The 27,446-nt window shown below is 47.8% G+C and overlaps 1 protein-coding gene across 1 annotated transcript in view; it reads right to left on the bottom strand.

Moving 5' to 3' along the window:
• Positions 1 to 27,446, bottom strand: part of LOC139230264 (guanylyl cyclase C-like) — a gene marked incomplete at its 5' end in the record, with an annotated part of 252,495 nt that overhangs the window by 65,204 nt on the left and 159,845 nt on the right. Inside the window, 7 exons of the mRNA XM_070862094.1 lie at positions 3,870 to 3,956; positions 6,623 to 6,727; positions 7,507 to 7,578; positions 8,724 to 8,786; positions 11,687 to 11,792; positions 16,801 to 16,882; positions 20,459 to 20,573. Of these exons, the coding sequence (XP_070718195.1) occupies positions 3,870 to 3,956; positions 6,623 to 6,727; positions 7,507 to 7,578; positions 8,724 to 8,786; positions 11,687 to 11,792; positions 16,801 to 16,882; positions 20,459 to 20,573 (630 nt within the window). The remainder of the gene's footprint in view (positions 1 to 3,869; positions 3,957 to 6,622; positions 6,728 to 7,506; positions 7,579 to 8,723; positions 8,787 to 11,686; positions 11,793 to 16,800; positions 16,883 to 20,458; positions 20,574 to 27,446) is intronic.

The raw sequence follows: 27,446 nt of genomic DNA, 5'->3' as shown, positions 1-27,446 counted from the left end.
TACCCTGTATTTAACTCGTGCTGTACCTGCCCTGGGAGTGTTTGATAGGACAGTGTAGAGGGAGCTTTACCCTGTATCTAACCCCGTGCTGTACCTGCCCTGGGAGTGTTTGATGGGACAATGTAGAGGGAGCTTTACACTGTATCTAACCCCGTGCTGTACCTGCCCTGGGAGTGTTTGATGGGACAGTGTAGAGAGAGTTTTACTGTGTATCTAACTCCGTGCTGTACCTGCCCTGGGAGTGGTTGATGGGACAGTGTAGAGGGAGCTTTACTCTGTATCTAACCCCGTGCTGTACCTGCCCTGGGAGTGTTTAATGGGACAGTGCAAAGGGAGCTTTACTCTGTATCTAACCCGTGCTGTACCTGCCCTGGGAGTGTTTGATGACAGTGTAGAGGCTGCTTTAATCTGTATCTAACCCGTGCTGTACCTGCCCTGGTAGTGGTGGATGGGACAGTGTAGAAGGAGCTTTACTCTGTATCTAACCTCATGCTGTACCTGCCCTGGGAGTGTTTGATGAGACAGTGTCAAGGGAGCTTTACTCTGGATCTAACCCGTGCCGTACCTGCCCTGGGAGTGTTTGATAGGACAGCGCAGAGGGAGCTTTACCCTGTATCTAACCCCGTGCTGTACCTGCCCTGGGAGTGTTTGATGGGACAGTGTAGAGGGAGCTTTACTCTGTATCTAACCCCGTGCTGTACCTGCCCTGGGAGTGTTTAATGGGACAGTGCAGAGGGAGCTTTACTCTGTATCTAACCCGTGCTGTACCTGCCCTGGGAGTGTTTGATGGGACAGTGTAGAGAGAGTTCTACTCTGTATCTAACTCCGTGCTATACCTGCCCTGGGAGTGGGTGATGGGACAGTGTAGAGGGAGCTTTACTCTATATCTAACCCGTGCTGTACCTGCCCTGGGAGTGGTGGATGGGACTGTGTAGAAGGAGCTTTACTCTGTATCTAACCTCGTGCTATACCTGCCCTGGGAGTGTTTGATGAGACAGTGTCAAGGGAGCTTTACTCTGGATCTAACCCGTGCTGTACCTGCCCTGGGAGTGTTTGATGGGACAGTGTGGAGAGTTCTACTCTGTATCTAACTCCGTGCTGTACCTGCCCTGGAAGTGTGTGATGGGACAGTGTAGAGGGAGCTTTAATCTGTATCTAACCCGTGCTGTACCTGCCCTGGGAGTGGTGGATGGGACAGTATAGAAGGAGCTTTACTCTGTATCTAACCTCGTGCTGTACCTGCCCTGGGAGTGTTTGATGAGACAGTGTAGAGGGAGCTTTACTCTGTATCTAACCCCGTGCTGTACCTGCCCTGGGAGTGTGTGATGGGACAGTGTAGAGGGAGCTTTACTCTATATCTAACTCCGTGCTGTACCTGCCCTGGGAGTGTGTGATGGGTCAGTGTAGAGGGAGCTTTACTCTGTATCTAACCCCGTGCTGTACCTGCCCTGGGAGTGTTTGATGGGACAGTGTAGAGGGAGCTTTACTCTGTATCTAACCCCGTGCTGTACCTGCCCTGGGAGTGTGTGATGGGACAGTGTAGAGGGAGCTTTACTCTGTATCTAACCCCGTGCTGTACCTGCCCTGGGAGTGTGTAATGGGACAGTGTAGAGGGAGCTTTACTCTGTATCTAACCCCGTGCTGTACCTGCCCTGGGAGTGTGTAATGGGACAGTGTAGAGGGAGCTTTACTCTGTATCTAACCCCGTGCTGTACCTGCCCTGGGAGTGTGTAATGGGACAGTGTATAGGGAGCTTTACTCTATATCTAACCCCGTGCTGTACCTGCCCTGGGAGTGTGTGATGGGACAGTGTAGAGGGAGCTTTACTCTGTATCTAACCCCGTGCTGTACCTGCCCTGGGAGTGTGTAATGGGACAGTGTATAGGGAGCTTTACTCTATATCTAACCCCGTGCTGTACCTGCCCTGGGAGTGTTTGATGGGACAGTGTAGAGGGAGCTTTACTCTGTATCTAACTCCGTGCTGTACCTGCCCTGGGAGTGTGTAATGAGACAGTGTAGAGGGAGCTTTACTCTGTATCTAACTCCGTGCTGTACCTGCCCTGGGAGTGTGTAATGAGACAGTGTAGAGGGAGCTTTACTCTGTATCTAACTCCGTGCTGTACCTGCCCTGGGAGTGTGTGATGGGACAGTGTAGAGGGAGCTTTACTCTGTATCTAACTCCGTGCTGTACCTGCCCTGGGAGTGTGTAATGAGACAGTGTAGAGGGAGCTTTACTCTGTATCTAACTCCGTGCTGTACCTGCCCTGGGAGTGTGTGATGGGGCAGTGTAGAGGGAGCTTTACTCTGTATCTAACTCCGTGCTGTACCTGCCCTGGGAGTGTGTAATGAGACAGTGTAGAGGGAGCTTTACTCTGTATCTAACTCCGTGCTGTATCTGCCCTGGGAGTGTGTGATGGGACAGTGTAGAGGGAGCTTTACTCTGTATCTAACCCCGTGCTGTACCTGCCCTGGGAGTGTGTAATGAGACAGTGTAGAGGGAGCTTTACTCTGTATCTAACCCCGTGCTGTACCTGCCCTGGGAGTGTGTAATGAGACAGTGTAGAGGGAGCTTTACTCTATATCTAACTCCGTGCTGTACCTGCCCTGGGAGTGTGTGATGGGACAGTGTAGAGGGAGCTTTACTCTGTATCTAACCCCGTGCTGTACCTGCCCTGGGAGTGTGTAATGAGACAGTGTAGAGGGAGCTTTACTCTATATCTAACTCCGTGCTGTACCTGCCCTGGGAGTGTGTGATGGGACAGTGTAGAGGGAGCTTTACTCTGTATCTAACCCCGTGCTGTACCTGCCCTGGGAGTGTCGATGCTGACACTCGGCATTCCCCGGTGATAACATATCTCACCTTGATGAGCAGAAAGTGAACACTGCAGGCACTGTGATGCCACTGCAGTCAGTCCAGAAATCTCAGGATCCCAGTCTCTCTTTTTTTTTTAGCTTTTAGTTAATCCCACTTAGGCTGGTAGTGTTTTGTTTTAAATAAGATTAATTGAAAATATTGTCTGTTTTCCCATTTTGTCTCTGAAGATGTCAGCTCTCGCATGAGAATTGTGGTACCCCACCAGAGTGGCCCTAAGCAGTGCATCAGCAGGCTATTCAGTCAAGGGGGGCCTTGCGGCCATAATTAAGCCCGTCTTCATCTGACACCCTCACACAAACACTCCCACAGACTCACACACACACACGCACTCACGCACTCACGCACACTCGCACACACGCACACTCGCACACACGCACACTCGCACACGCACTCACTCACACATGCTCATGCACAATCGCACACACGCACTCACTCACACATGCTCATGCACACTCACACACACACACACACACACGCGCACACACTCACACACGCACACTCGCACACACGCACTCACTCACACATGCTCATGCACACTCACACACACGCGCACACACAGGCACTCACTCACACACGCACACTCACACACACGCACGCACCCTCACTCATACACACACACTTGCACACACGCAGACACGCACACTCACTCGCACACGCACACTCACTCACCCACGCACACTCACACACACATTCAGACGCGTACAGGCACGCACACGCACACCTGCACACACAGACATGCACACATGCCATGCACTTTGCAGCAAGAGTTACTGGACAATGATCAGGAGGGAGATCCATGTCTGATTTTTGTTCGCACTGAAGCCAATGATGATTTTACCAAGAAGATTTTAAATAGGAATTATTTTTGGTACAGTTGATTTTGCTGTTTTAGAAAATGGTCAACGACTGACTTCTTTTCTTGCCTTCAATCTTTTGCTGATCGAGTTGGTGCCTAAAACTGCTTTTGATGTGGATTTGCAACATTCACACTCACCTTTGCGATGTCATTCATGACCGATATCTTGAACTCCAAGTCCATGAAGGTGCCATCGGGGTACGATATTTTGTTATTCAGAACATCCTGAGGGAAGCAACAAAGAGAGTTAACACGGCACCATGAGGAGCAGTCAACAGTCGGTGCGGAGACTAGTTTGGCGATCTGGGCCACTGAAGCTTGGTAACAGATGTAGCCAATGCTGCGGGTCACCGGCTGTCCGAGGTCAAAGTGTCAGAGGTCACCTGACAATGCTCCTCCTCTTTTACTTGATCGCTAATGATCTTTCAGATTATGAAAGGGTTTGATTGGGGAGACATAGAGAAGATGCTTCCACTTGTGGGAGAGACCAGAACCAGGGGCCATAAATATAAGATAATCATTAATAAATCCAATTAAGAATTCTGGAGAAACTTGTTTACCCAGAGAGTGGTGAGAATGTGAACTCGCTGCCACAGGGAGTGGTTGAGGCAAATATCATAGATGCATTTAAGGTGAAGCTAGATAAACACATAAGGGAGAAAGGAATAGAAGGTTATGCTGATAGTGTTAAATGAAGAGGGCTGGGAGGAGGCTCGTGTGGAGCATAAACACCGGCACGGACCTGTTGGGTCGAATGGCCTGTTTCTGTGCTGGACATTGCATGTAATTCTATTTAAAAGTGGGAACAGCTGAACAGAATCTGGTTGCGTCTGAGCCAAGTTCCTATGGTCTCCTGCAGCTCAATGAAACCCTTAGAATATAACTCGCATTCAAGTATTTCCTTCATGAGTACACAAGAAAACATAGAATGAGAAGGAGTCCTATCAATCCCACTCCATTCAAAGACCATGTACACTCTACCCTGACATGTACTCTACCCCACCCCCCAATTAATCTATATCCACAATCCATGTACACTCGACCCTATTATGTACTCTAACCACCCCCCCAATGAATCCCCATTTACAGTCCATGTACCCTATCATGTACTCTACCCACCCCCCAATTAATCCCCATCCACAATCCATATACACTCGACCCTATCATGTACTCTACCCAGCCAATTGATCTTGTGAGGGAAAGTTTTGAACAGTTTCTCCCTGAAGGCCTAGAGTTAATCTAGCAAAATTCCACCATGTCTATCCATCCCCATAATTCAACCCTAACCATTTTCTTGGCCCCAGTACCGTGTTCTATGGAGTATTTGTTTTTTCTCTGTCCATACTCAATCCCATTCACTGGTGGGACCTCCAAAGTCAAAGTTAGGACATCAATCTCAGTGAAGCCCAGCCTCGACTCACCTCAGTTTACAGTCTGGCCCTGAATTAGCCCCCGTTTATAAATAACTTTATTTAGTATCCATTTTACCAGACTGGCCAACAGACTGCCTACAGACACATGGATTTCTCAGTTTTACACTTGTTACACATTAGGTGAATTTGAACCTTTTTTTCATTCTCCCTGTCACCCCTTCTAGTTCAAAGTGACGTCCTGCATCGACAATGTTCTGGAGATGCGACTGGAGTCAATCAATGCTGCTCATTTGCTAACCGACCACAAGACATGTTAGCTGAGTGGAAACAGTAGGGTGGGCAGATGGAATACTTTCATTTCAAATTGGAATGCAACTTCATTGGGCTCGATTGTAGACCCAGTCTTTGCCCGCAAGTAGAGAGTCTTGCCAACTCTGCCAACGCCTGCCCATTTTAATTGATTGTTTTCCTGGGGTACTGAAGTTGCATGATCAGCCATGATCATATTGAATGGTGGTGCAGACTCGAAGGGCCGAATGGCCTATTCCTGCGCCTATTTTCTATGTTTCCACGTTTTATTTAAAAGCTATAGAATGAGGAAACGGCAATGATCCCCTGTACAATGTGCAGTGGCACAGACTCGCCCCGCTTCACTCAAGCTGCAGAGGGATGCAACCATTATGGAAACTAGGGAGATTCCTGCTCAACCCCCAGATATCAGTCTAACATTACGATTCACTCAACTCCAACCATTTTTGTTCCACAAATGACACCTCCAATCCCACAGGATTGTCACTAATGTGCTGTAGACAGTATTAACCTCCTAACTTTCCATCCACACTCTCCTCTGAGTCATGAGTTCAAGACCCAATCCCAAAAATTTTGGACAAAATCCCGACTGATACCCCAATGCAGTTCTGAGGCGGTCTGCTCTCAGGTGAATCCCGCAGCACTACTTTGAAGAAGAGTAGGGGAGTTATCCCCGGTGTCCTGGCCAATATTTATCCCTCATTCAGCATCACTAAAACAGATTATCTGGTCATTATCACATTGCTGTTTGTGGGAGCTTGCTATGCGGAAATTGGCTGTCGTGTTTCCCACATTGCAAAAGTACTTCATTGGCTGTCCTGAGGTTGTGAAAGTTGCTATATAAATGCAAGTATATCCTCCGGCCCCCAAGTTTTCTCACCTCTTTTCTTGGGGTACAGAGCCACAGGTCCCGTCTCGCTAATGCCTCACGCAAGCGAGCATGCTTCCTGTGTCAGTTGGTGCTGGCGGGGTATTTGACTGCAGGGGCATCACAGCCAAGTCTGATCCTGTCCTAACCAAACACCCACATATAGGCGCTTTGCAGCACAGTTTATTGGCTAGTGACCAGGAACCAGAGCTCATTTCTCCCCTGCTCTCACATGCAGCTCGTCTCTGAGCTGTCAGACCAGGCAAAGCATCCACCCTTTCAATGTGTTCCCTGTGTACCCACAAACGAATGAAACTAAAGGGGACTGTAGACTGACTTACCCTTAGCGATCCTCGCTCGCAATACTCAACCACTTTGAATATCTCAGTGTCAAACTTAACCGTGCCATAGAATTTGGTTAAATTATAATAATCAATTTGCAGCAGCTGAAAAAAAAATACTTTCAGTTAGAATTTTGTAGCAAGCTGTTTAATAATCATAGGATCAGAGAATGAGACAGCACAGAAGGAGGCCATTCGGCCTATCGTGCCTGTGCTGGCTCTTTGAAAGAGCGATCCAGTTAGTCCCGCTCCCCTGCTCTTTCCCCGTAGGCCTGCAAATATTTTCCTCTTCAAGTATTTATCTTTTGAAAGTTACCATTAAATCTGCTCCCACCGCTCTTTCAGACAGCGCGTTACAGATCACAACAACTCGCTGCGTAAAAAGATCAAAGGCCGGGATCCCGTCTGCTTTTACTGATGCCCTGCCACCTTCGAAGACTTATTTGTCGCACTCAGATCGCCCAACAACAACAGCTTTGCGTTTATATAGCGCCTTTAAGGTAGTAAAATGTCCCAGGGCGCTTCACGGGCGATTGCATGCTACAAATGAAGGGAATATTGAAAGTTACCCTGGGTTATAAAGTCGCCATTTTCTTCAGTTACAAAATGTTTTATTTATAGTCCATCTGGGCTTCATGAGTGCGCTTCCCACATTGCATTGCTGTGTGTGGGAGCTTGCTGTGCACAAATTGGCTGCCGCGTTTCTCACATTACAACAGTGGCTACACTTCAAAAGCAATTCATTGGCTGTAGAGCGCTTTGGGACGCCCTGAGGTTGTGAAAGGCACTATATAAATGCAAGTCTTATTTTTTCTTTTAGTGTGCTTGTTGCGAATGTCATGCAGCGTGCTGAGAACCAGTGTATGAGTGTTGAGCGGATTTACCTTGTTGAGTTCGATCTTTTGCTTCACAGTGAAGTTGCCATCTCTGTGTTTCAGCTCCTTTAAGATAACAATCTGGGTGGGGGAGAAAAGGGAAGAATATTTCACTCCGGATCTTGCACCAGCATGGATTTCAGGTTTGGAACCAGATATTCCTGTGAGTAAGATTTTGTGTATGTCCACATGGAGGAGGTGGCCTCGTTAGTGGTTTCCAAGGTGGCAGCAGGTAATTCCTTGGGTGTTGGGCAGTGGGCAATGATATTGTTAAATGTCCCAAGGCGCTTCACAGGAGCGATTATCAAACAGAATTTGACACCAAGCCACATAAGGAGCAATTAGGGCAGATGGCGAAAAGCTTGGCCAAAGAGGTCGTCCTAAAGGAGAAGAGCGAGGTAGAGAGGTTTAGGGAGGGCACGCCGGAGCTTCAAGCCTAGGTAGCTGAAGGCATGGCCGCCAATGGTGGAGCGATGAAATTGGAAGAGCGCAGAGATCTCGGAGCATTGTCGGGGTGTGGAGGAGGTTACAGTGGTCGGGAGCAGGTCGGGTCGGGTCCTTGTGCATGAAATACAAAACGTTAGTATGCAGGAACAGCAAGTGATCAGGAAGGCAAATGGAATGTTGGCCTTTATTGCAAGGGGGAAGAGAGTATAAAAGCAGAGAAGTCCTGCTGCAACTGCACAGGGTATTGGTGAGGCCACACCTGGAGTACTGTGTACAGTTTTGGTCTCCGTATTTAAGGAGGGATATACTTGCATTGGAGGCTGTTCAGAGAAGGTTCGCTAGGTTGAGTCCGGAGATGAGGGGGTTGACTTATGAAGAAAGGTTGAGTAGGTTGGGCCTATACATATTGAAGTTCAGAAGAATGAGAGGTGGTCTTATCTAAACATATAAGATAATGAGGGGGCTCGACAAGGTGGATGCAGCAAGGGTTGTAAATCTGTGGAATTCTCTGAGAGCTGTGGAGGTTGGGTCATTGAATATATTTAAGGCGGAGATAGACAGATTTTTGAGCGATAAGGGAGTAAAGGTTTATGGGGAGAGGGCAGGGAAGTGGAGCTGAGTCCATGATCAGATCAGCCATGATCTAATTGAATGGCGGAGGAGGCTCGAGGGGCCAGGTGGCCTACTCCTGCTCCTATTTCTTATGTTCTTATGGGTGGAGCGAGGTCATGGAGGGATTTGAACACAAGGGTGAGAATTTTAAAATCGAGGTACAATACCTTCTTGTCATATTTTGCTCTCCATAATGGCAAAATGTTGTCTTTTCTCTTGTCCTCTTCAATCTGGCGGGGGAAGAAAGAGTGGATTAGTCACAGACAATGTGGAGGGAGCCTGCGTCTTTTTAAGTGAAACTTGCCACCGATTGGGATTTTCCTCCAATGGGCAAGTGTCGAGGCACTTCCAGAGCATACGATTACCCCAGAGAAATCTGAGCTCCCTTTTACCTTTTATCACAAGCTTGGAAGGAGGGAAGACTGGGAATCCACCAGGGGAGCCATTCCCTATGTTCCAAACTGCTCCCACACCTGGATGAAGACAGGGGCCTCATTCCCTCCTTAAAGACCCATAGCATCATAAGGAGGCCACTCAGCCCATCATGCCTGTGCCGGTTCTTTGAAAGAACTGTCCAGTTAGTCCCACTGCCCCTGTGCTCTTTCCCCAAAGCCCTACAATTTTCTCCCCTTCAAGTATTTATCGAATTCCCTTTTAAAAGTTACAATTGAATCCACTTCCACCGCCCTTTCAGGCAGCACATTCCCGATTATAACAACTCGCTGCGTTAAAAAAAAATTCTCCTCATCTCCCCTCTGTTTCTTTTGCCAATTATCCTAAATCGATGTCCTCAGGTTACTGGCCCTCCTCCCATTGCAAACAGTTTCTCCTTATTTACCCTTTCAACACCCTCACATGGGAAGGGGGTAATCTGCAGGATAGGGAGAAACAAGCAAAAGCATTAAGGACGAAACTTGTATTTCTGTAGTGCTTTTCACATCCTCAGCACATCCCAACTCACTTCATATCCTATCAAGTACCTTTAAACACAGCAGCCCCATCAGTCAGTTGTAGCTCAGTGGATCGCACTCTTGCCTCTGAGCCCAAGGTTGTGAGTACAAGCCATACTACAGCAACTTGAGCCCATAACCCTGGCTGACACGCCAGTGCAGTACTGAGAGAGTGCTGCACTGTTGAAGGTGCTGCCTTTCAGGGCTGACATTAAACCGGGGGCCTCTCGGGCGGAAGCAAAAGGTCCCGCAGTACTACTTTGAAGAAAAGCAGGTGAGTTCTCCCCAGTGAATTGGCCAGTATGTATCCCAACCTAAGACAGATAACCTGGTCGTTTATTTCATTGTTGTTTGTGGGATCCTGCTGTGCACACATTGGCCGATGCTGTTCCAAATGTTACAACAGTGACTGCACCTCAATTAGTTGCAAGGTGCGTTCAAGACATCCTGAGATCGTGACAGGTGTCATGTAAATTAAAGTCTTCCTTTTGTTCTTTTGACCAGTTTGCTCACAGCAAGATCCCACAGACAGCAAATGACCAGATAATCTGTTCTTGGTGGGATAGGTTGAGGGATAAATATGGGCCAGAAAAATACGTGTAAATGCTCACACACTAAATGGGTAAATGTGACACACACTAAAGTCCTGAATGTATTCCTTGAATTTCAGTGTTAAAATGATCCAGATTGTGAATGAAACATTCCTCTTCACAGCACCAAAAATGTAATATCTTCTGCCTGCAGCATGGCTGAGTGTTGGCTGTTGACATCATCAACAGATCACTGGCCTCTGACATCATGAACAGAGCACTGGTCCATGACATCATCAACAGAGCACTGGCCCATGACATCATCAATAGAGCACTGGCTCATGACATCATCGACAGATCACTGGCCTCTGACATCATGAACAGAGTATTGGTCTATGACAACACCAACGGAGATTTTGCCCATGACATCATCAACAGAGCACTGGCCTATACCTCTTTCTTAGGCGGTCCCTCGTATCGAGGATGACTTGCTTCCATGCCAAAAAGGATGAGTTCACAGGTATTTCAATGAAGGGACTAATATTCCAGGTCCCGAACTGCACATTGAAGGGTGGAAGATGCCTGTGGGTGGATTTTTTTAACGTGTGGTAGCTGTTGCACACCAGCCACCACACGAGCGTGACAGAGCTCGGTCTTGGTCCAGTGGCAAGAATTACCCAAGACAACTGGAGACCAGTTCTGCTGCTCGGACCTAGTGCGCACACATATCGCAGTCTGGGCTGACCCATACTGCCCCTGGGCCCTCGCCTCTTCTGGGCCTATGACATCATCAACAGAGCACTGGGCCATGACATCATTGATAGAGAGTTCACCCATGACTTCATCGACAAAACACATGCATATGACATCATCAGCAGACCACCTGAGCAGCACAAATGTAACAATGATTTGGGGAAGAATCTTAAACCCTTCATCATTCTTATTGTAATAAAGAATCATTAAAACCATCCACCATTACTAACACGTTAGAAATGGGCTTTTTCCTCCCCTCTTCTCGTGAGGCACTGTGACTGCTGCTGGGGAAGCATTCCACGTCTTCTCAGTCCCCTTCGGGACCTCACTCACCCTGTGTAAGCTGAGACAGTGGAGGTTAGTAGGCTATTGAACTGTGAGAAATATCAGAGGAAAGCTCGGTCCTCACTCTGTGTTCACAATCCAAACTGTCAAGGGATCACTGCACAGCAATGAGGAGTCTGGCCCAATTTGCTTTCTCCCCACTTTCTAGCCCAGGGCACTGAGGTTAGTTATCCTGGCCAATATTTATCCCTTAATCAACATCACAAAAACAGATTATCTGGCCATTATCACATTGCTGTTTGTGGGAGCTTGCTGTGTGCAATTTGGCTGCCGCATTTCCACATTATAACAGTACTTCATTGGCTGTAAAGCACTATGAGACGTCCGGTGGTCGTGAAAGGCGCTATATAAATGCAAGTCTTTCTTTCTTCTTTCTAGTTGTAGCCTTCTTACAGCTACCCACACTGAGATCAGCGAATCCAGCGCACCTCAGGGATCCGATCTGGCTTCTAACTGTCTGCACAGCTTGGGAGACTTACTTGAAACACAAATGTCCAGTGTCAGTTCTGGCAGCCTCAGTTTGCGCTTCTTAACTTTTCTGAGTAGATTTACCTTCAGGTTGATGCTGTTCTTCTCGTCAACCTCCAGTGGTGTGATTTGGTCGCAAGAAATGTGCGACCATTTCTTTAAACAGTTTCTCCGTTCCTTTCTGTACTTTCTGTTGGCCAAACATTTTGGTAAATTAAAGGATTACTACACGGCAATAAGCACACCCCGAGGACACAAAGCAGTGTGGGCATCTATGGGTAACTTCCCTGTTTGGAGATAATTATCCTTCAGTAGAAACTGGATAAAAATGGCAGGAGTTGGGAGGGGGCGGAGTGGGATTGGGGTCATTGCAAACTGGTGGAGATTAAAATAAGACTTGCAATAAGCTAGGAGAAGAATATAACTAAGGGTTGGATTTTTGGTCGTCTAACACCTCAGTTAGCGGTCAGAGGGGGCGTTAATGGAAGCATAAGAGGTTACTGACCGGGAGCGTAGCGTTTAGTGCCCCGACCAAAAATTCATCAGAGGCTCACCAGGGGCGCAAACCAGTAATGCCCGGCTGCTGACGATTGCTCCGATCATGACGTATTCCTGGTGCAACGCCCACGCTTGTGCCCCGGTCGGTAAATTTGGTGCGTGCACCTCATTGAGCGCCCGCCAAGAACAACGTCTGGAAAAACAGTGGGTGCAGGCTTGCAGAGTCGTTCACTGGTGGCTACTTCAAGGGATGAGGAAGCGCTTCCGTCGGAGGTCACAGTCAGTGCAACGTTTACACACAGCACGGTGCGTGAGCCTCCGCGTTTGCAGCGGTAGACAGACATAACAGTACAGGTTTTGAAAACTTGAATGGGTACATTATTATGACGCGCCTTTACGCCTCGGTTTTCTCTGGATGTGAATTGGAGTTCTGCGCATGCGCAATGACTCGGTTAAATTTAGCATTGGCATTTTCGTTATCGCCCAACCCAGCTCCGGTGTGCAACGGCTGATTTATCGCCCCTCTTCGACCGATTTTGACGAATTTCTCGGCGGGGGTTGCAAACCTTTTCACAGTGCTAAAAGTACCGCTCCGTCTGGATTAACGCCACAACAGAGGCACCGACCGAATTTCTCCCCCTTAAGAGTTTTAACTTCAAAAAGACAGAGTTAGCGGGGATGAGAGAGGAAGTCAGAAGGATTGATTGTCTAAGTGGCCACGGGTTGAGTGGTTTCTCAGTGATTCAGAGTCACAGCCACACCCAACGTTGTCTTCACCCAAACTCGTGCATTTTCCAGCATGGTCATTGGGTAGAGGACAGAAGGAAGACCCTGACGGATCTGATTGGATATTTAAGGTGACCTGTTGAGCTGTTACTGAGAATGCACAAATGCAACATCGTCTTATGGATTTGAACAGTATTTCCAGATACCATGAGTTAAGGATCCCTGTGGGACACTGTCTATTGATCTGTTATGAAACCTATGGAACAGATTGCCAACAATTTAATGATTGCTAAAGGAATGGTAGCAGTAGAGCCTAAACATGGTCCATGTAAATATAACTCCTTTTTTTTATTCATTCATGGGATATGGGCGTCGCTGGCAAGGCCGGCATTTATTGCCCATCCCGAATTGCCCTTGAGAAGGTGGTGGTGAGCTGCCTTCTTGAACCGCTGCAGTCCCTGTGGTGAAGGTGCTCCCCCAGTGCTGTTAGGGAGGGAGTTCCAGGATTTTGACCCAGCAACGATGAAGGAATGGCCGATATATTTCCAAGTCAGGATGGTGTGTGACTTGGAGGGGAACTTGATGATGTTCCCATGTGCCTGCTGCCCTTGTCCTTCTAGGCGATAGAGGTCGCGAGTTTGGGAGGTGCTGCTAAAGAAGCCTTGGCGAGTTGCTGCAGTGCATCTCGAAGATGGTACACACTACAGTCACTTTGCGCCAGTGGTGGAGGGAGTGAATGTTGAAGGTGGTGGATGGGTTGCTGATCAAGTGGGCTGCTTTGTCCTGGATGGTGTCGAGCTTCTTGAGTGTTGTTGGAGTTGCACTCATCCAGGCAAGTGGAGAGTATTCCATCACGCTCCTGACTTATGCCTTGTAAGTGGTGGCGAGGCTCTGGGGAGTCAGGAGGTGAGACACTCACCGTAGGATACCCGACCTCTGACCCGCTCTTACTGCCACAGTATTTATGTGGCTGGTCCAGTTAAGTTTCTGGTCAATGGTGACCCCCAGGATGTTGATGGTGGGGGATTTGGTGATGGTAATGCCATTGAATGTCAAGGGGAGGTGGTTAGACTCTTTTGTTGAGATGGTCATTGCCTGGCACTTGTGTGGCTTGAATGTTACTTGCCACTTATCAGCCCAGGCCTGAATGTTGATCAGGTCTTGCTGCATGCAGGCACGGACTGCTTCATTTTCTGAGAAGTTGCAAATTGAACTGAACACTGTGCAGTCATCAGCGAACATCCCCACTTCTGACCTTAAGATGGAGGGAAGGTCATTGATGAAGCAGCTGAAGTTGGTTGGGCCTAGGACACTGCCCTGAGGAACTCCTGCAGCGATATCCTGAGGAACAGGAAATGCTACTAAATCTTCTGGAGAAGTAACTTGTCAGAGTCACTACACAGTAGAAACTGAAACTCTCAAGGCTAATGAGCAACATTCAGGGCCAATTACCAACACATTAGACCAATGATCAACATCCAGGGCCAATGACCAACATCCAAGGCCAATGACCAACATTAGACCAATGATCAACATCCAGGGCCAATGATCAACATCCAGAGCCAATGAGCAACATCCAGGGCCAATAACTGACATCCAAGGCCAATGAGCAACATCCAGGGCCAATGACCGATATCCAGGGCCAATGATTGACATCCAGGGCCAATGATCAACATCCAGAGCCAATGAGCAACATCCAGGGCCAATGACCGATATCCAGGGCCAATGATTGACATCCAGGGCCAATGATCAACATCCAGAGCCAATGAGCAACATCCAGGGCCAATGACCGATATCCAGGGCCAATGACCACTATCCAGGGCCAATGACCAACATCCAGGGCCAATGACTGACATCCAGGGCCAATGATTGACATCCAGGGTCATTGATCGACATCCAGGGCCAATGGCCAATATCCAGGGCCACTGACCGACATCCAGGGCCAATGAGCAACATCCAGGGCCAATAACTGACATCCAGGGCCAATGACTGACATCCAGGGCCAATGATTGACATCCAGGGCCAATAAGCAATATCCAGGGCCAATGACCAACATCCAAGGCCAATGACCGACATCCAGGGCCAATGACCGACATCCAGGGCCAATGACCGACATCCAGGGCCAATGACCGATATCCAGAGCCAATGACCAACATCTAGGATCAATGACCGACATCCAGGGCCAATGACCGACATCCAGGATCAATGACCGACATCCAGGGCCAATGACCGACATCCAGGACCAATGACCAACACACTCGGGCCTTCGATAAGGTGCCGCACAGTAGACTTATGACTAAGATCAAGGCATGTAGCAGAATGGGTAGCAAGTTGGCTACAAAACAGTAAACAGAGAGTAGGGGTTAAAGGTCGTTACTCAGATGGGCAAAAGGTTGGTAGTGGTGTTCCACAGGGATCGGTGCTGGGACCACTGTTGTTCACCGTTTACATAAACGATTTGGACTCGAGAATCGGAAGTACAATTTAAAAATTTGAAGACGACACCAAATTGGGGTGTGTGGTTAATACAGAGAAGGACTGCGACAAAATACAGGAAGGTATTGACAAACTTGCAGAATGGGTGTGCGTGTAATTGGCAAATGAACTTCAGTGTAGATAAGCGTGAGGTGGTGCATCTTGGTAGAAAGAAAGTGGAGGCTACAAATAAGTGTCTAAATGGAGTAGAGGGGCAGAGGGATTGGGGGTACAGACAAACAAATCACTAAAAGTAGCGATGAAGGTTAATAAGACCATAAAAAGCAAACAAAGCAATGGGGTTCTTCTCTAGAGGGTTAAAATTAAAAAGCGGAGAAGCTATGTTACTGTCCACCAGTCCTCTGGCACTATTCCCATCTCTAATAAATGTTTATATATATGTAACAGTGCCTCTGCTATCTCTTCTCTAGCTTCTTTTAATATGTGTGGATGTAATCCATCCGGACCAGGGGTTTAATCCTCTCCCAGTTTGATTCGTTAATCAATGATCGGCCCACTTTCGATCTTAAATGTCTTGATATCTTTTATGATCTCTTCTTCTAAAGTCATGTCCACCATGTTGGTCTCCCTGTAAATACCGAGGCAAAGTACTGATTTAATATTTCTGTCATGTCACTGCCATTACCGGTGAGTTTGTCATGTGCATCCCTCAGTGGCCCTCTCCCGACCCTGATTTTTCATTTCTTATTGACGCGTCTGCAGAATACTTAACTATTTATTTTTATATTCCTTAGTAATTTAATGTTGTAGTTTCCTTTTGCCTTCCTAATTGTTTTTATTTACTTTGTTCCTAACCTCTTTGTATTCCCTTTCCTCTTCCTCTCCTTTGTTGGTGATGTACTTAATGTTTGCCTTTTGCTATAGTTTCAATATTGCCTTTATTTCTTTATTCATCCAAGGTATGTCGTTACCTCTTCATAAAACCCTATCAAAATATCCTTCTAGTCCCTTCTCCCTCATATGCTTGTCCAGCCTCCCCTTAAACTCAAAGATACTATTCACCTCAACCACTCCCTGTGGCAGCGAGTACCACATTCTCAGCACTCTCTGGAAAAAGATAGTGTCTCCTGAATTTCCTATTGGATTTATTAGTGACTATCTTATATTTATGGCCTCTAGTGGTAACATCTTCTCTACACCTACCCTATCAAACCTTTATAATTTTAAAGATCTCTAACCAGTCACCTCTCAGTCTTCTCAGTTCTACAAAAATGTTCCCAGCCTGTTCAGTATTTCTTGATTGTTATAACCTCTCAGTCCTGGTATCGTTCTTGTGAACCATTTTTGCAACTCTCCAGTGCCTGTATATCCTTTTAACAATACGGAGACCAGAACTGTGCACAGTACTCCAAGTGTGGTCTAACCAAGGATGGCTACAAGTTTAACCCCACTGTTGTTTTTTCATCATACCAGCGGGTCCCCTCAGGGAGCGGTGTGCTCGCTTCTCTTCGTCGCCAGATACGGCTGCTGCTACTCACCCCAGTACAACCAGTGCGATCAGCATAACCACCACCACCATGACAGTCAGACCTATCACCGCTATCTCCAGTTCCGGAATGCCTGCAGGGGGCAAAATAAGAGGGTGGTGAACCGATTAAAGTGGATGAAAGGGGTTCAAACAGTCCGTGTCGCATATAGGGGTCGCCAACTCTGGTCAGGTGTATTCCTGGAGGTTTCATCACATGACCTCCCGCCTCAAACCGCCATTGGTGCATCCTCCGGGCGCAGTGCCTTCCCATTGGACTCTTTGATACCCGATTGGATTCATCTTGACTGTCAGTCAAACAGCCTTTTTCTTCAACCCATCGCCAATAATTTTATAATGAATAAATATAAGGGTTCAAAAAAAATGAAAAGAAAACCCACAATTTCTTTTGATATCCTTAAGTTTTCTCCCGGGTTTGCCTTGGAAATTGATCCTCAATTCCTGGAGACTCCAGGGCAATCCTGTAGGGTTGGCAACCCTAGTCGCAATACACAGGTGAGAGTCAGAGGGGCGCACTTGGACCAGACAGACTGACGTGTTGAGGACTGTAGCTGCACGTTTCTCAAAGGAAAACCGGACTGATTTTTAAGGCACAAGTTCATTGTTCTTTTGAAACACCTTTTGAAAGTCAAAATATACAACATCAACCGCAGTACCCTCATCAACCCTCTCTGGTACTTCATCAATGAACATAAGAGCTTAGGGCCCGAACTTGGTGGGCCTACCACCCGCACCCACTGGCTGCCGCCGAGGTTTTGGGCAGTCTCCCCTCTGTGCGAGTTTCCTCTAGGCCTCCCGCCGGTGGGGTGGGGGGAAAGGACCGCTGGGAACCGCCCACTGACGGCCGCTAGCGTGCAACGTTCAAAAGTGTCCTCCCGCCCGCCGAGCTGCCAGTTTGCTCCGGGCGGGAGTCGGCAGCAGCAGGGGGAAGGATCGCCGCGTGGAGGCAGATCTAACCTCAACGGTAAGTAGGAAGACCTGCAAAAAAAACGTTGGCAACCTTCTTTTCTTTTTTTGTAACAGCGATTCAGGTGGATGGGGTCCCCTGAAGGTTTCCTTTGTGGGTTTTTTGGTGTAAATTTTTATTTTGATGCGCTCTCCCCTCCCTGGGCCTGACTCAAACCTCGGCAGCAGTTTGGCGAGGATTGCATTTGTCGCCGAGATTGGGAGCTCCGCCCGGTGCCACCCACATTCAGGGTGTAAATCGTATTTTTTGCATCCGTACAGTCTTTGCAGGTCTTTTTGAGGAATCACCTGGCCAAAGTACCGCCAGGTCTCTTGGGCGGGCCTTAGCTTCGACCAAGTTCGGGCCCATATGAAATAGGAGCAGGAGTAGGCCACTTGGTCCCTCGAGACTGCTCCACCATTCAATAAGATCGTGGCTGATCTGATCATGGACTCAGCTCCACTTCCCTGGCCACTCCCCATAACCCTTTGCTCCCTTATCGCTCAAAAACCTGTCTATCTCCGCCTTAAATATATTCAATGACCCAGCCTCCACAGCTCTCTGGGGCAGAGAATTCCACAGATTTACAGCCTTCTGAGAGAAGAAATTTCTCCTCATCTCAGTTTTAAATGGGCGGCCCCTTATTCTGAAACTATGCCCCCTAGTTCTAGATTCCCCCACGAGGGGAAACATCCTCTCTGCATCCACCTTGTCGAGCCCCCTCATTATCTTATATGTTTCAATAAGATCACTCTCATTCTTCTGAACTCCTATGAGTATAGGCCCAACCTACTCTTCCTTTCTTCATAAGTCAACGCCCTGATCTCGATGAACTCGATCAAGTTAGTAAAACACGATTTGCCTTTAACAAATCTGTGGTGACTTTCATTTATTAGCCCATACATTTCCAAATGCCAATTAATTTTGTCCCGGATTGTTGGCACTAAAAGTTTTCCCACCACTGATGTTAGGCCGACTGGCCTGTAGTTGCTGGGCTTATCTCTCTACCATTTTTTGAACATTTGTAATCCTCCAGTCCTCTGGCACTCTGGCACAAGAAGGATTGAATTATTGTGACCAGAGGTTCCACAATTTTAACCCTTACTTCCCTCAGTATCCGAGGATGCATCCCATCCGGACCAGGTGACTTTGCTACTTTAAGGACTGCCAACCTTTAACATTCTCTTTATCTAGTTTTACCTTATCCAATATTGCTACTGCCTCCTCCTTTACTGCTACATTGGCAGCATCCTCTTCTCTGGTGAAGACAGAGGCAGAGTACTCATTTAGTACCTCAGCCATGCTCTCTGCGTTCACAGGAAGATCTCCTTTTTGGTCCCTAATCGGCCCCACTTTTCCTTTCACTAGCCTTTTGCTACTTAAATGCAAGTTCCATTGTTCTTTAGGCTGGATGACTATTGGAAATCACGAGCAGAATCTTCACACCTTTTCAGGAGATTGAAATGGGTTGCAAGGGATCCAAGGTGGGGCAGATTTGCAGTTGCCAACCCTCCAGGACTGCCCTGGAGTCTCCAGGAATTGAGGACTAATCCCCAGGACATTGCTGCGTGCAACACCCGGGAGAAAAATCACAAGAGCATTCAAAAAATTGTGCTTTCTTTTCATTTTCTTTAATAGAAATCAGAGAAATTTACAGCATGGGTGGCGGCCATTTTGGCCCATCATGTCCGTGCTGACCAACAAACAGCTATCCAGCCTAATCCCACTTTCCAGCTCTTGGTCCGTAGCCATATAAGTTACGGCACTTCAAGCACATAGCCAAGTACTTTTTAAATGTGATGAGAGTTTCTGCCTCTACCACCCTTTCAGGCAATGAATTCCAGACCCCCACCATCCTCTGCGTGAAGATATTTCCCCTCAAATCTCCTCTAAACTTTCTACCAATTACTTTAAATCTATGCCCCCTGGTTGTTGACCCCTCTGCTAAGGGAAATAGATCCTTCCTATCCACTCTATCCAAGTCCCCTCATAATTTTATACATCTCAAGAAGGTCTCCCCTCAGTTTCCTCTGTTCCAAAGAAAGCAACCCCAGCCTATCCAATCTTTGCTCATAGCTAAAATTCTCCAACAATCTCCTTTGTACCCTCTCTATTGCAATCACATCCTTCCTGTAATGCGGAGACCAGAACTGCACACAGTACTCTAGCTGTGGCCTAACTAGTGTTTTATACAGTTCAAGCATTATCTCCTTGCTCTTGTATTCTATGCTTCGGCTAATAAAGGCAAGTATTCCGTATGCCTTCTTAACTACCTTATCTACCTGGCCTGCTACCTTCAGGGATCTGTGGACCTGCACTCCAAGGTCCCTTTGTTCCTCTCCACTTCTCAGTATCCTACCATTTAATGTGTATTCCCTTGCCTTGTTAGCCCTCCCAAAATGCATTACCTCGCACTTCTCCGGATTGAATTCCTGAATTCAAAAGGCTGTTTGATAGGAGTCGGGAGGTTATGTGATGAAACCTCCAGGAATACGTTCTACCAGAGTTGTCCTCCCTTAGGCAGACAGCATATTTGTTTGATGGGATGAGACCGAAAGTTATGGAGAGGGCCAACTGCTTGATGAGCTGGTGCTGCAGCGCAGTGCTACCTTCCCTCATGGCTCCCAGTACCATTGCTATCATGGCCCACTACCTGCAAATGGTCAGGCAGGCTGTGGCCCAGCAGACCCAGGCGGGCACCTACCTGCTGTGGAATCCGGCACACTTTTGGGCAGCCCATCCTTCCACACAAAGTCAGGGTTTTCATTGACGAAACAGGTACTGTTAGTCCAAGTGTCAAAGTAAAACCACGTTTTGAACTGAAATAAAAAGGAGAAATGCAGTAAACAGTGAGGGGTACAGTAACATTGGGTACGGTAGCATAGTGGTTCTGTTACTGCATTAGTAATCCAGAGGCCTGGACTAATGTTCTGGAGATGCGAGTTAAAATCCCACCATGGCAGCTGGGGAATTTAAATACAAATAATTTTTTTTTAAATTATGTAATAAATGGTGACCATGAAACTATCTGATTGTTGTAAAGACCCAACTGGTTCACTACTGTCCTTTAGAGAAGGAAATCTGCCATCTTTACCCAGTCTGGAACTATATGTGACTGTTTTTTGTCTGCCTCCTTTTTTAAATAGGGGCATTACATTTGCGGTTTCCAATCCGCTGGGACTGCCCCAGAATCCAGGGAATTTTGGTAGTTTACAATCAATGCAACCACAATCTCTACAGCCACTTCTTTTAAGACCCTAGGATGTAAGCCATCAGGTCCAGGAGACTTGTCCTCCTTTAGTCCCATTATTTTACCGAGTACTACTTCATTAGTGATAATGATTGTATTAAGTTCCTCCCTCCCTATAGCCCCTTGATTATTCACTATTGGGATGTTTTTTGTGTCTTCTACCATGAAAACCAATACAAAATATTTGTTCAACGTCTCTGCCACTTCCCTGTTCTCCATTATTAATTCCCCAGTCTCATCCTCGAGGGAACCAACATTTACTTTAGCCACTCTTTTCCTTTTTATGTACCTGTAGAAACTCTTATTGTTATGTATGTAAACATTACCAATGCGAAAGACTTGCCACCAGGGGACGCACCTGTGAGATACGCAAGGGTCACCTGCACACTCTGGGCAAGCAGGTATAAAAGATAGTCTACCACGCTGCCTCCTCACTCTGGAGTTACAATAAAAAGACCAAGGTCACAATAGTTTGAGCTTAAGATATACAGTCTTGTGGAGTTATTCTGAATGTAACAATTGGTGACGAGTAATAGATCACGAACTTTCACGCAGTTATGGCTGCCGTTGGTATTCTTGAGAGATTTGTTGAGGGTGATGATTGGGAAGCCTTCGTTGAGCATCTTGACCTTTACTTCGTGGCCAACGAGCTGAAAAAGGAAGAAACCGCAGTCACGGGCAGGGCGATTCTCCTCACCGTTTGCGGGTCCACGATATATGGCCTCATCAACAAAACCGACGAAACCAACGGCAAAGATATATGAAGAGTTGTGCACGCTGGTTCAAGAACACCTCAAGCCGAAGGAGAGCATCTTAATGGCCAGATATCGCTTTTATGCACACCACCGTTCCGGGGGCCAGGACATGGCGAGCTATGTCGCCGACCTAAAACGCCTTGCGGGACATACGTATTTGCTGGATTTTGGGTGGAAGTGTTGTGGGACTTCTTTGTGCTTGGAATCAGCCACAAGATCATTCTTCGCAAACTGCTGTCCGACGAATCCCTAGATCTAAGCAAGGCCATCACGATAGCCCAGGCTTTTATGTCCACGAAAACACTAAACAGATATCATTGCAGCATCGGAACTCACCGGCAAGTACTGTGCATAAAATAACGCCTTCAGCAGGCAGAACTGTACATGGCAGAGCCTACACGCCCGCAGAGGCCAGGCCTAGGATGACTCAGAGTCCGCCGTGGGGCGTGAATGCGAATCCATTAGCACCATGTTGGTGCTGCAGGGGTAATCATCGAGCCCATCAATGTCGATTCAAGCACTACGTGTGCAAGGGCTGTGGAACAATGGGGTACCTCCAGCGAATGTGCAGACGTGCTGCGACTCACCACGTGGCAGAGTCGGCAGAAGATGACCGATCCGGCGTGGATCACACTGAACAAGTAAGAGAGGCAACCCAACCCGAGGCTGAAGAGGAAGTGTATGGGATACACACCTTCACCATCAAAAGCCCTCTGATAATGTTAAAAGTCAAATTAAACGGCATTCCAGTTTCCATGGAATTGGACACGGGGGCGAGTCAGTCAATTATGAGCCAGAAGGCTTTTGAGAAACTGTGGGGCAACAAGGCACAAAGGCCAAAACTAAGCCCAAAACTAAGCTGCACACTTACACCAAAGAGCTCATACCAGTTACTGGCAGTGCGGCAGTGAAGGTATCGTACGATGCAGCTGTGCATGATTTACCACTGTGGATCGTGCCAGGCGATGGCCCAACACTGTTCAGCAGAAGCTGGCTAGGAAAGATCCGATGGAACTGGGATAGCATCATAGCAGTGTCTTCGGAGGATAATACCTCGTGCATCCAAGTGCTAAACAAATTCCCGTCGTTATTCGAGCCAGGCATCGGCAACTTCATAGGCGCCCAAGTGCAGATCTATCTAGTCCCTCATGGACAACCCGTTCATCACAAGACCCGAGCGATTCCATACACGATGCGAGAGAAAGTCAAGATCGAGCTGGACAGACTTCAACGCGAGGGGATCATATCGCCAGTCGAGTTCAACGAGTGGGCCAGTCCAATTGTTCATGGAAACATAGAAACAAAGAAAACAGGTGCAGGAGTAGGCCATTCGGTCCTTCGAGCCTGCACCGCCATTCAATGAGTTCATGGCTGAACATGCAACTTCAGGACCCCTTTCCTGCTTTCTCGCCATACCCCCTTGATCCCCCTAGTAGTAAGGACTACATCTAACTCCTTTTTGAATATATTTAGTGAATTGGCCTCAGCAACTTTCTGTGGTAGAGAATTCCACAGGTTCACCACTCTCTGGGTGAAGAAGTTTCTCCTCATCTCGGTCCTAAATGCCTTACCCCTTATCCTTAGACTGTGACCCCTGGTTCTGGACTTCCCCAACATTAATAAGAACATAAGAACATAAGAACATAAGAGTTAGGAACAGGAGTAGGCCATCTAGCCCCTCGAGCCTGCTCCGCCATTCAACAAGATCATGGCTGATCTGGCCGTGGACTCAGCTCCACTTACCCGCCCGCTCCCCGTAACCCTTAATTCCCTTATTGGTTAAAAATTTATCTATCTGTGATTTGAATATATTCAATGAGCTAGCCTCAACTACTTCCTTGGGCAGAGAATTCCACAGATTCACAACCCTCTGGGAGAAGAAAAGTTCCGGTGTTGAAAAGCAACGGGATGGTCAGAATCTGCGGGGACTCCAAGGTAACAATCACCCGAGTCTCGTTACAGGACCAGTACCTACTATCCAAATCGGATGACCCATTTGCAATGCTAGCAGGGGGCGAAGTCGTTCACCAAGCTGGATCTAACCTCTGCTTACATGACACAGGAGCTGGCTGAACCTTCGAAAAAATTGCCGTGCATCAACACGCACAAAGGACTGTTCGTGTACCACAGATGCCCCTTTGGGATTCACTCGGCTGCAGCCATCTTCCAGAGGAACATGTAGAGACTGCTGAAATCGGTTCCATGCACCGTGGTGTTTCAAGACGACATCTTGATCACTGGCCACAACACCACTGAACACTTGCACAACCTGGAAGTGGTTCTCAAACAACTGGATAGAGTGGGACTCAGGCTGAAACGCTCCAAGTGTGTTTTCCTGGCGCCAGAGGCCGAATTTCTGGGGAGAAAGATTGCGGCGGACGGCATTAGATCCATGGACTCCAAGACGGAGGCCATCAAGAATGCACCCAGACCACAGAACGTGATGGAGCTGCGTTCGTTCCTGGGAATCCTCAACTATTTTGGTAACTTTCTACCCGGGTTGAGCACTTTGCTGGAACCATTGCATTTATTGCTACGCAAGGGTGATGACTGGGTTTACGGTAAATCTCAAGAGACAGCCTTTAATAAGGCCAGAAACCTGCTACATTCTAACAAGTTACTTGTATTGTATGACCCATGTAAATGTTTAGTACTCGCTTATGATGCATCTTCGTACGGGTCGGTTGTGTGTTACAGCAAGCCAATCGGTCAGGCAAACTACAACTGGTTGCATATGCATCCAGAAGCTTATCCAAGGCTGAAAGAGCCTAGAGTATGGTTAAGAAAGAAGCATTAGCATGCGTGTACGGGGTTAAGAAAATGCATCAATATCTATTCAGACTCCGACTTCGAGCTCGAAACCGACCACAAGCCGCTAATTTTGTTGTTCTCAGAAAGCAAAGATATTAACTCCAATGCTTCGTCCCACATCCAAAGATGGGCACTAACGTTGTCTGCGTATGACTATGTAATCCGCCACAGACCAGGCACTGAGAACTGGGCGGATGCCCTCAGTCGGCTACCATTGCCCACCATCGGGGTGAAAATGACTCAACCCGCAGACTTGCTTCTTGTAATGGATGCTTTTGAGAGCGAGGGGTCACCCAGGATCAGGACCTGGACTAGCCAGGACCCGGTGCTGTCACTAGTAAAAAGTTGCGTCCTCAATGGGAGCTGGTTGGCGGTTCCGGGGGAAATGCAAGACAAAATTAAGCCGTACCACCGATGCAAGGATGAAATGTCCATCCATTCGGACTGTCTCCTATGGGTATCATGTAATTTTGCCAAAAAAAAGGCAGGGAAACGTTTATGGGCGACCATCACAGTACTCACCCAGGCATAGTCATGATGAAGGCTATCGCCAGGTTGCACGTTTGGTGGCTCGGTATTGACTCGGAATTGGAGTCATGCGTACACCAATGTAACACTTGCTCACAGTTGAGCAATGCACCCAGGGAGGCCCCACTGAGCCTGTGGTCATGGCCCTCCAAACCGTGGTCCAGGAACCACGTAGATTTCGCTGGTCCCTTTCTAGGAAAGATGTTCCTGGTTGCAGTGGACGCTTACTCCAAATGGATTTAATGTATATTAATGTCGTCATGTACGCCCACTGCCACCATTGAAAGCCTCCGGGCCATGTTCGCCACCCATGGTTTGCCCGACGTCCTTGTTACTGACAATGGACCATGTTTCACCAGCTCAAAATTCAACGAGCTCATGACCCGCAATGACATCAAACATGTCAGGTCTGCGCCGCTTAAGCCCACATCCAATGGTCAAGTGGAACGGGCAGTCCAAACCATCAAGCACATCTTGAAACGCGTGACGGACAGTTCCCTGCAGACCCGGTTATCTCGGATTCTGCTCAGCTACCGCACGCGAACCCACTCGTTTACTGGTGTTCCCCCTGCAGAATTGCTAATGAAGAGAGCACTCAAAACCAGGCTCTCCTTAGTCCACCCGGACTTCAACGATCATGTAGAAACCCGGCTTCACCAGCATAACGCGTACCACAATCGCGCGGCTGTAACATGTGACATTGAGGTTAATGACCCTGTGTTTGTTCTTAATTACGGTCATGGTCCCAAATGGATTGCTGGCACTGTGTTAGCCAAGGAGGAGAATAGAGTGTTTGTTGTCAAACTTTTGAATGGACAAACGTGCAGAAAGCACTTGGATCAGACCAAACTGCGGTTCACTGACAACCAAGAACAGTTTGAAGAGGACATTACCATCATTGATCCACCCACACACACCCAACCAGCAATCGACCTTGATACGTCCTTACTACACAGTATAAATGCACAAGAGGCCCATGCTTGAGAGAACGTCAGTCTGTGACCTGTCCTTTGTTCCTTAGCACTCAAGTGATGAAGGTGGGTGGAGCTTCCCCTTTTATACCTGAATTCCAGGTTAGGAGTGTCTCCCACCTAGTGGTCAGTGTTCTCACGGTGTACAACTTAGGTCAGTTTATACATGGGTTACAATGCTGGTTGAATACATGACATCACCTCCCCCCCAAAGTCTTATTGGGATCACAGGTTGAGTCTCTCTGGTGGTTTACGCTCCCTTATAGAGCGCCTGAGTTGGGGCTCCGGTTGTTGGGCGCTGGACTGAGTGTCTGCTGTTTGCAGTGCCTCAGGCCTGTCCGGACTGCCCACAGTGACTGGGCTCTCCTCCCTTTGGTTCCGGTGTTCGGTCACCTGTGGTGGAGTGAACTCTATATTGTGTTCTTCCTCTGCTTCTTCTATTGGGTTGCTGAACCTCATTTTTGTTTGATCCACATGTTTGCGGCAGATTTGTCCATTGGTAAGTTTAACTACCAGAATCCTATTTCCCTCTTTGGCAACCACAGTGCCTGCGAGCCATTTGGGCCCTGCAGCGTAGTTGAGGACAAAAACAGGATCATTTACATCAATACATCGCGCCCTCGCATTCCTGTCATGGTCGTAAAATTGTGACTGGCGCCTGCTCTCGACAATTTCTTTCATGGTGGGGTGTATAAGGGATAATCGGGTTTTGAGTGTCCTTTTCATTAGTAGCTCTGCGGGTGGAACACCTGTGAGCGAGTGTGGTCGGGATCTATAGGCCAACAGGAGGCGTGATAAGCGGGTTTGTAGGGAACCCCCTTGGAATCTGAGCATCCCCTGTTTGATTATCTGCACTGCTCGTTCTGCCTGGCTGTTTGAGGCCGGCTTGAACACTGCCGTTCTAACATGGTTAATTCCATTGCCTGCCATGAAGTCCTGGAATTCAGTGCTTGTGAAGCACGGGCCATTGTCGCTGACCAAGATGTCCGGTAGACCGTGGGCGGCGAACATTGCCCGTAGACTTTCTACCGTGGCAGAGGATGTGCTTGAATTTAAAATGTCACACTCGAACCATTTGGAGTAGGCGTCTACTACAACCAAAAACATTTTCCCCATGAAAGGACCTGCGTAGTCCACATGGATGTGTGACCAAGGCTTGGCGGGCCATGGCCAGGGGCTAAGGGGGGCTTCCCCGGGCGCATAGCCCAGCTGGGCACACGTGTTGCACCTGCGAACACAAAGTTCCAGATCTGCGTCTATCCCTGGCCACCAAACGTGTGACCTGGCAATTGCCTTCATCGTGACAATGCCCGGGTGCCCATTGTGGAGTTCTCTGATGAACACCTCTCTGCCCATCTGGGGCATGACTACGTGGTT

This window comes from Pristiophorus japonicus, chromosome 19 (assembly GCF_044704955.1).
Source record: "Pristiophorus japonicus isolate sPriJap1 chromosome 19, sPriJap1.hap1, whole genome shotgun sequence".
NCBI lineage: Eukaryota > Metazoa > Chordata > Chondrichthyes > Pristiophoridae > Pristiophorus > Pristiophorus japonicus.
Note: the sequence above shows the minus strand (reverse complement) of the source record. Positions and strands in the feature narration are given on the sequence as shown.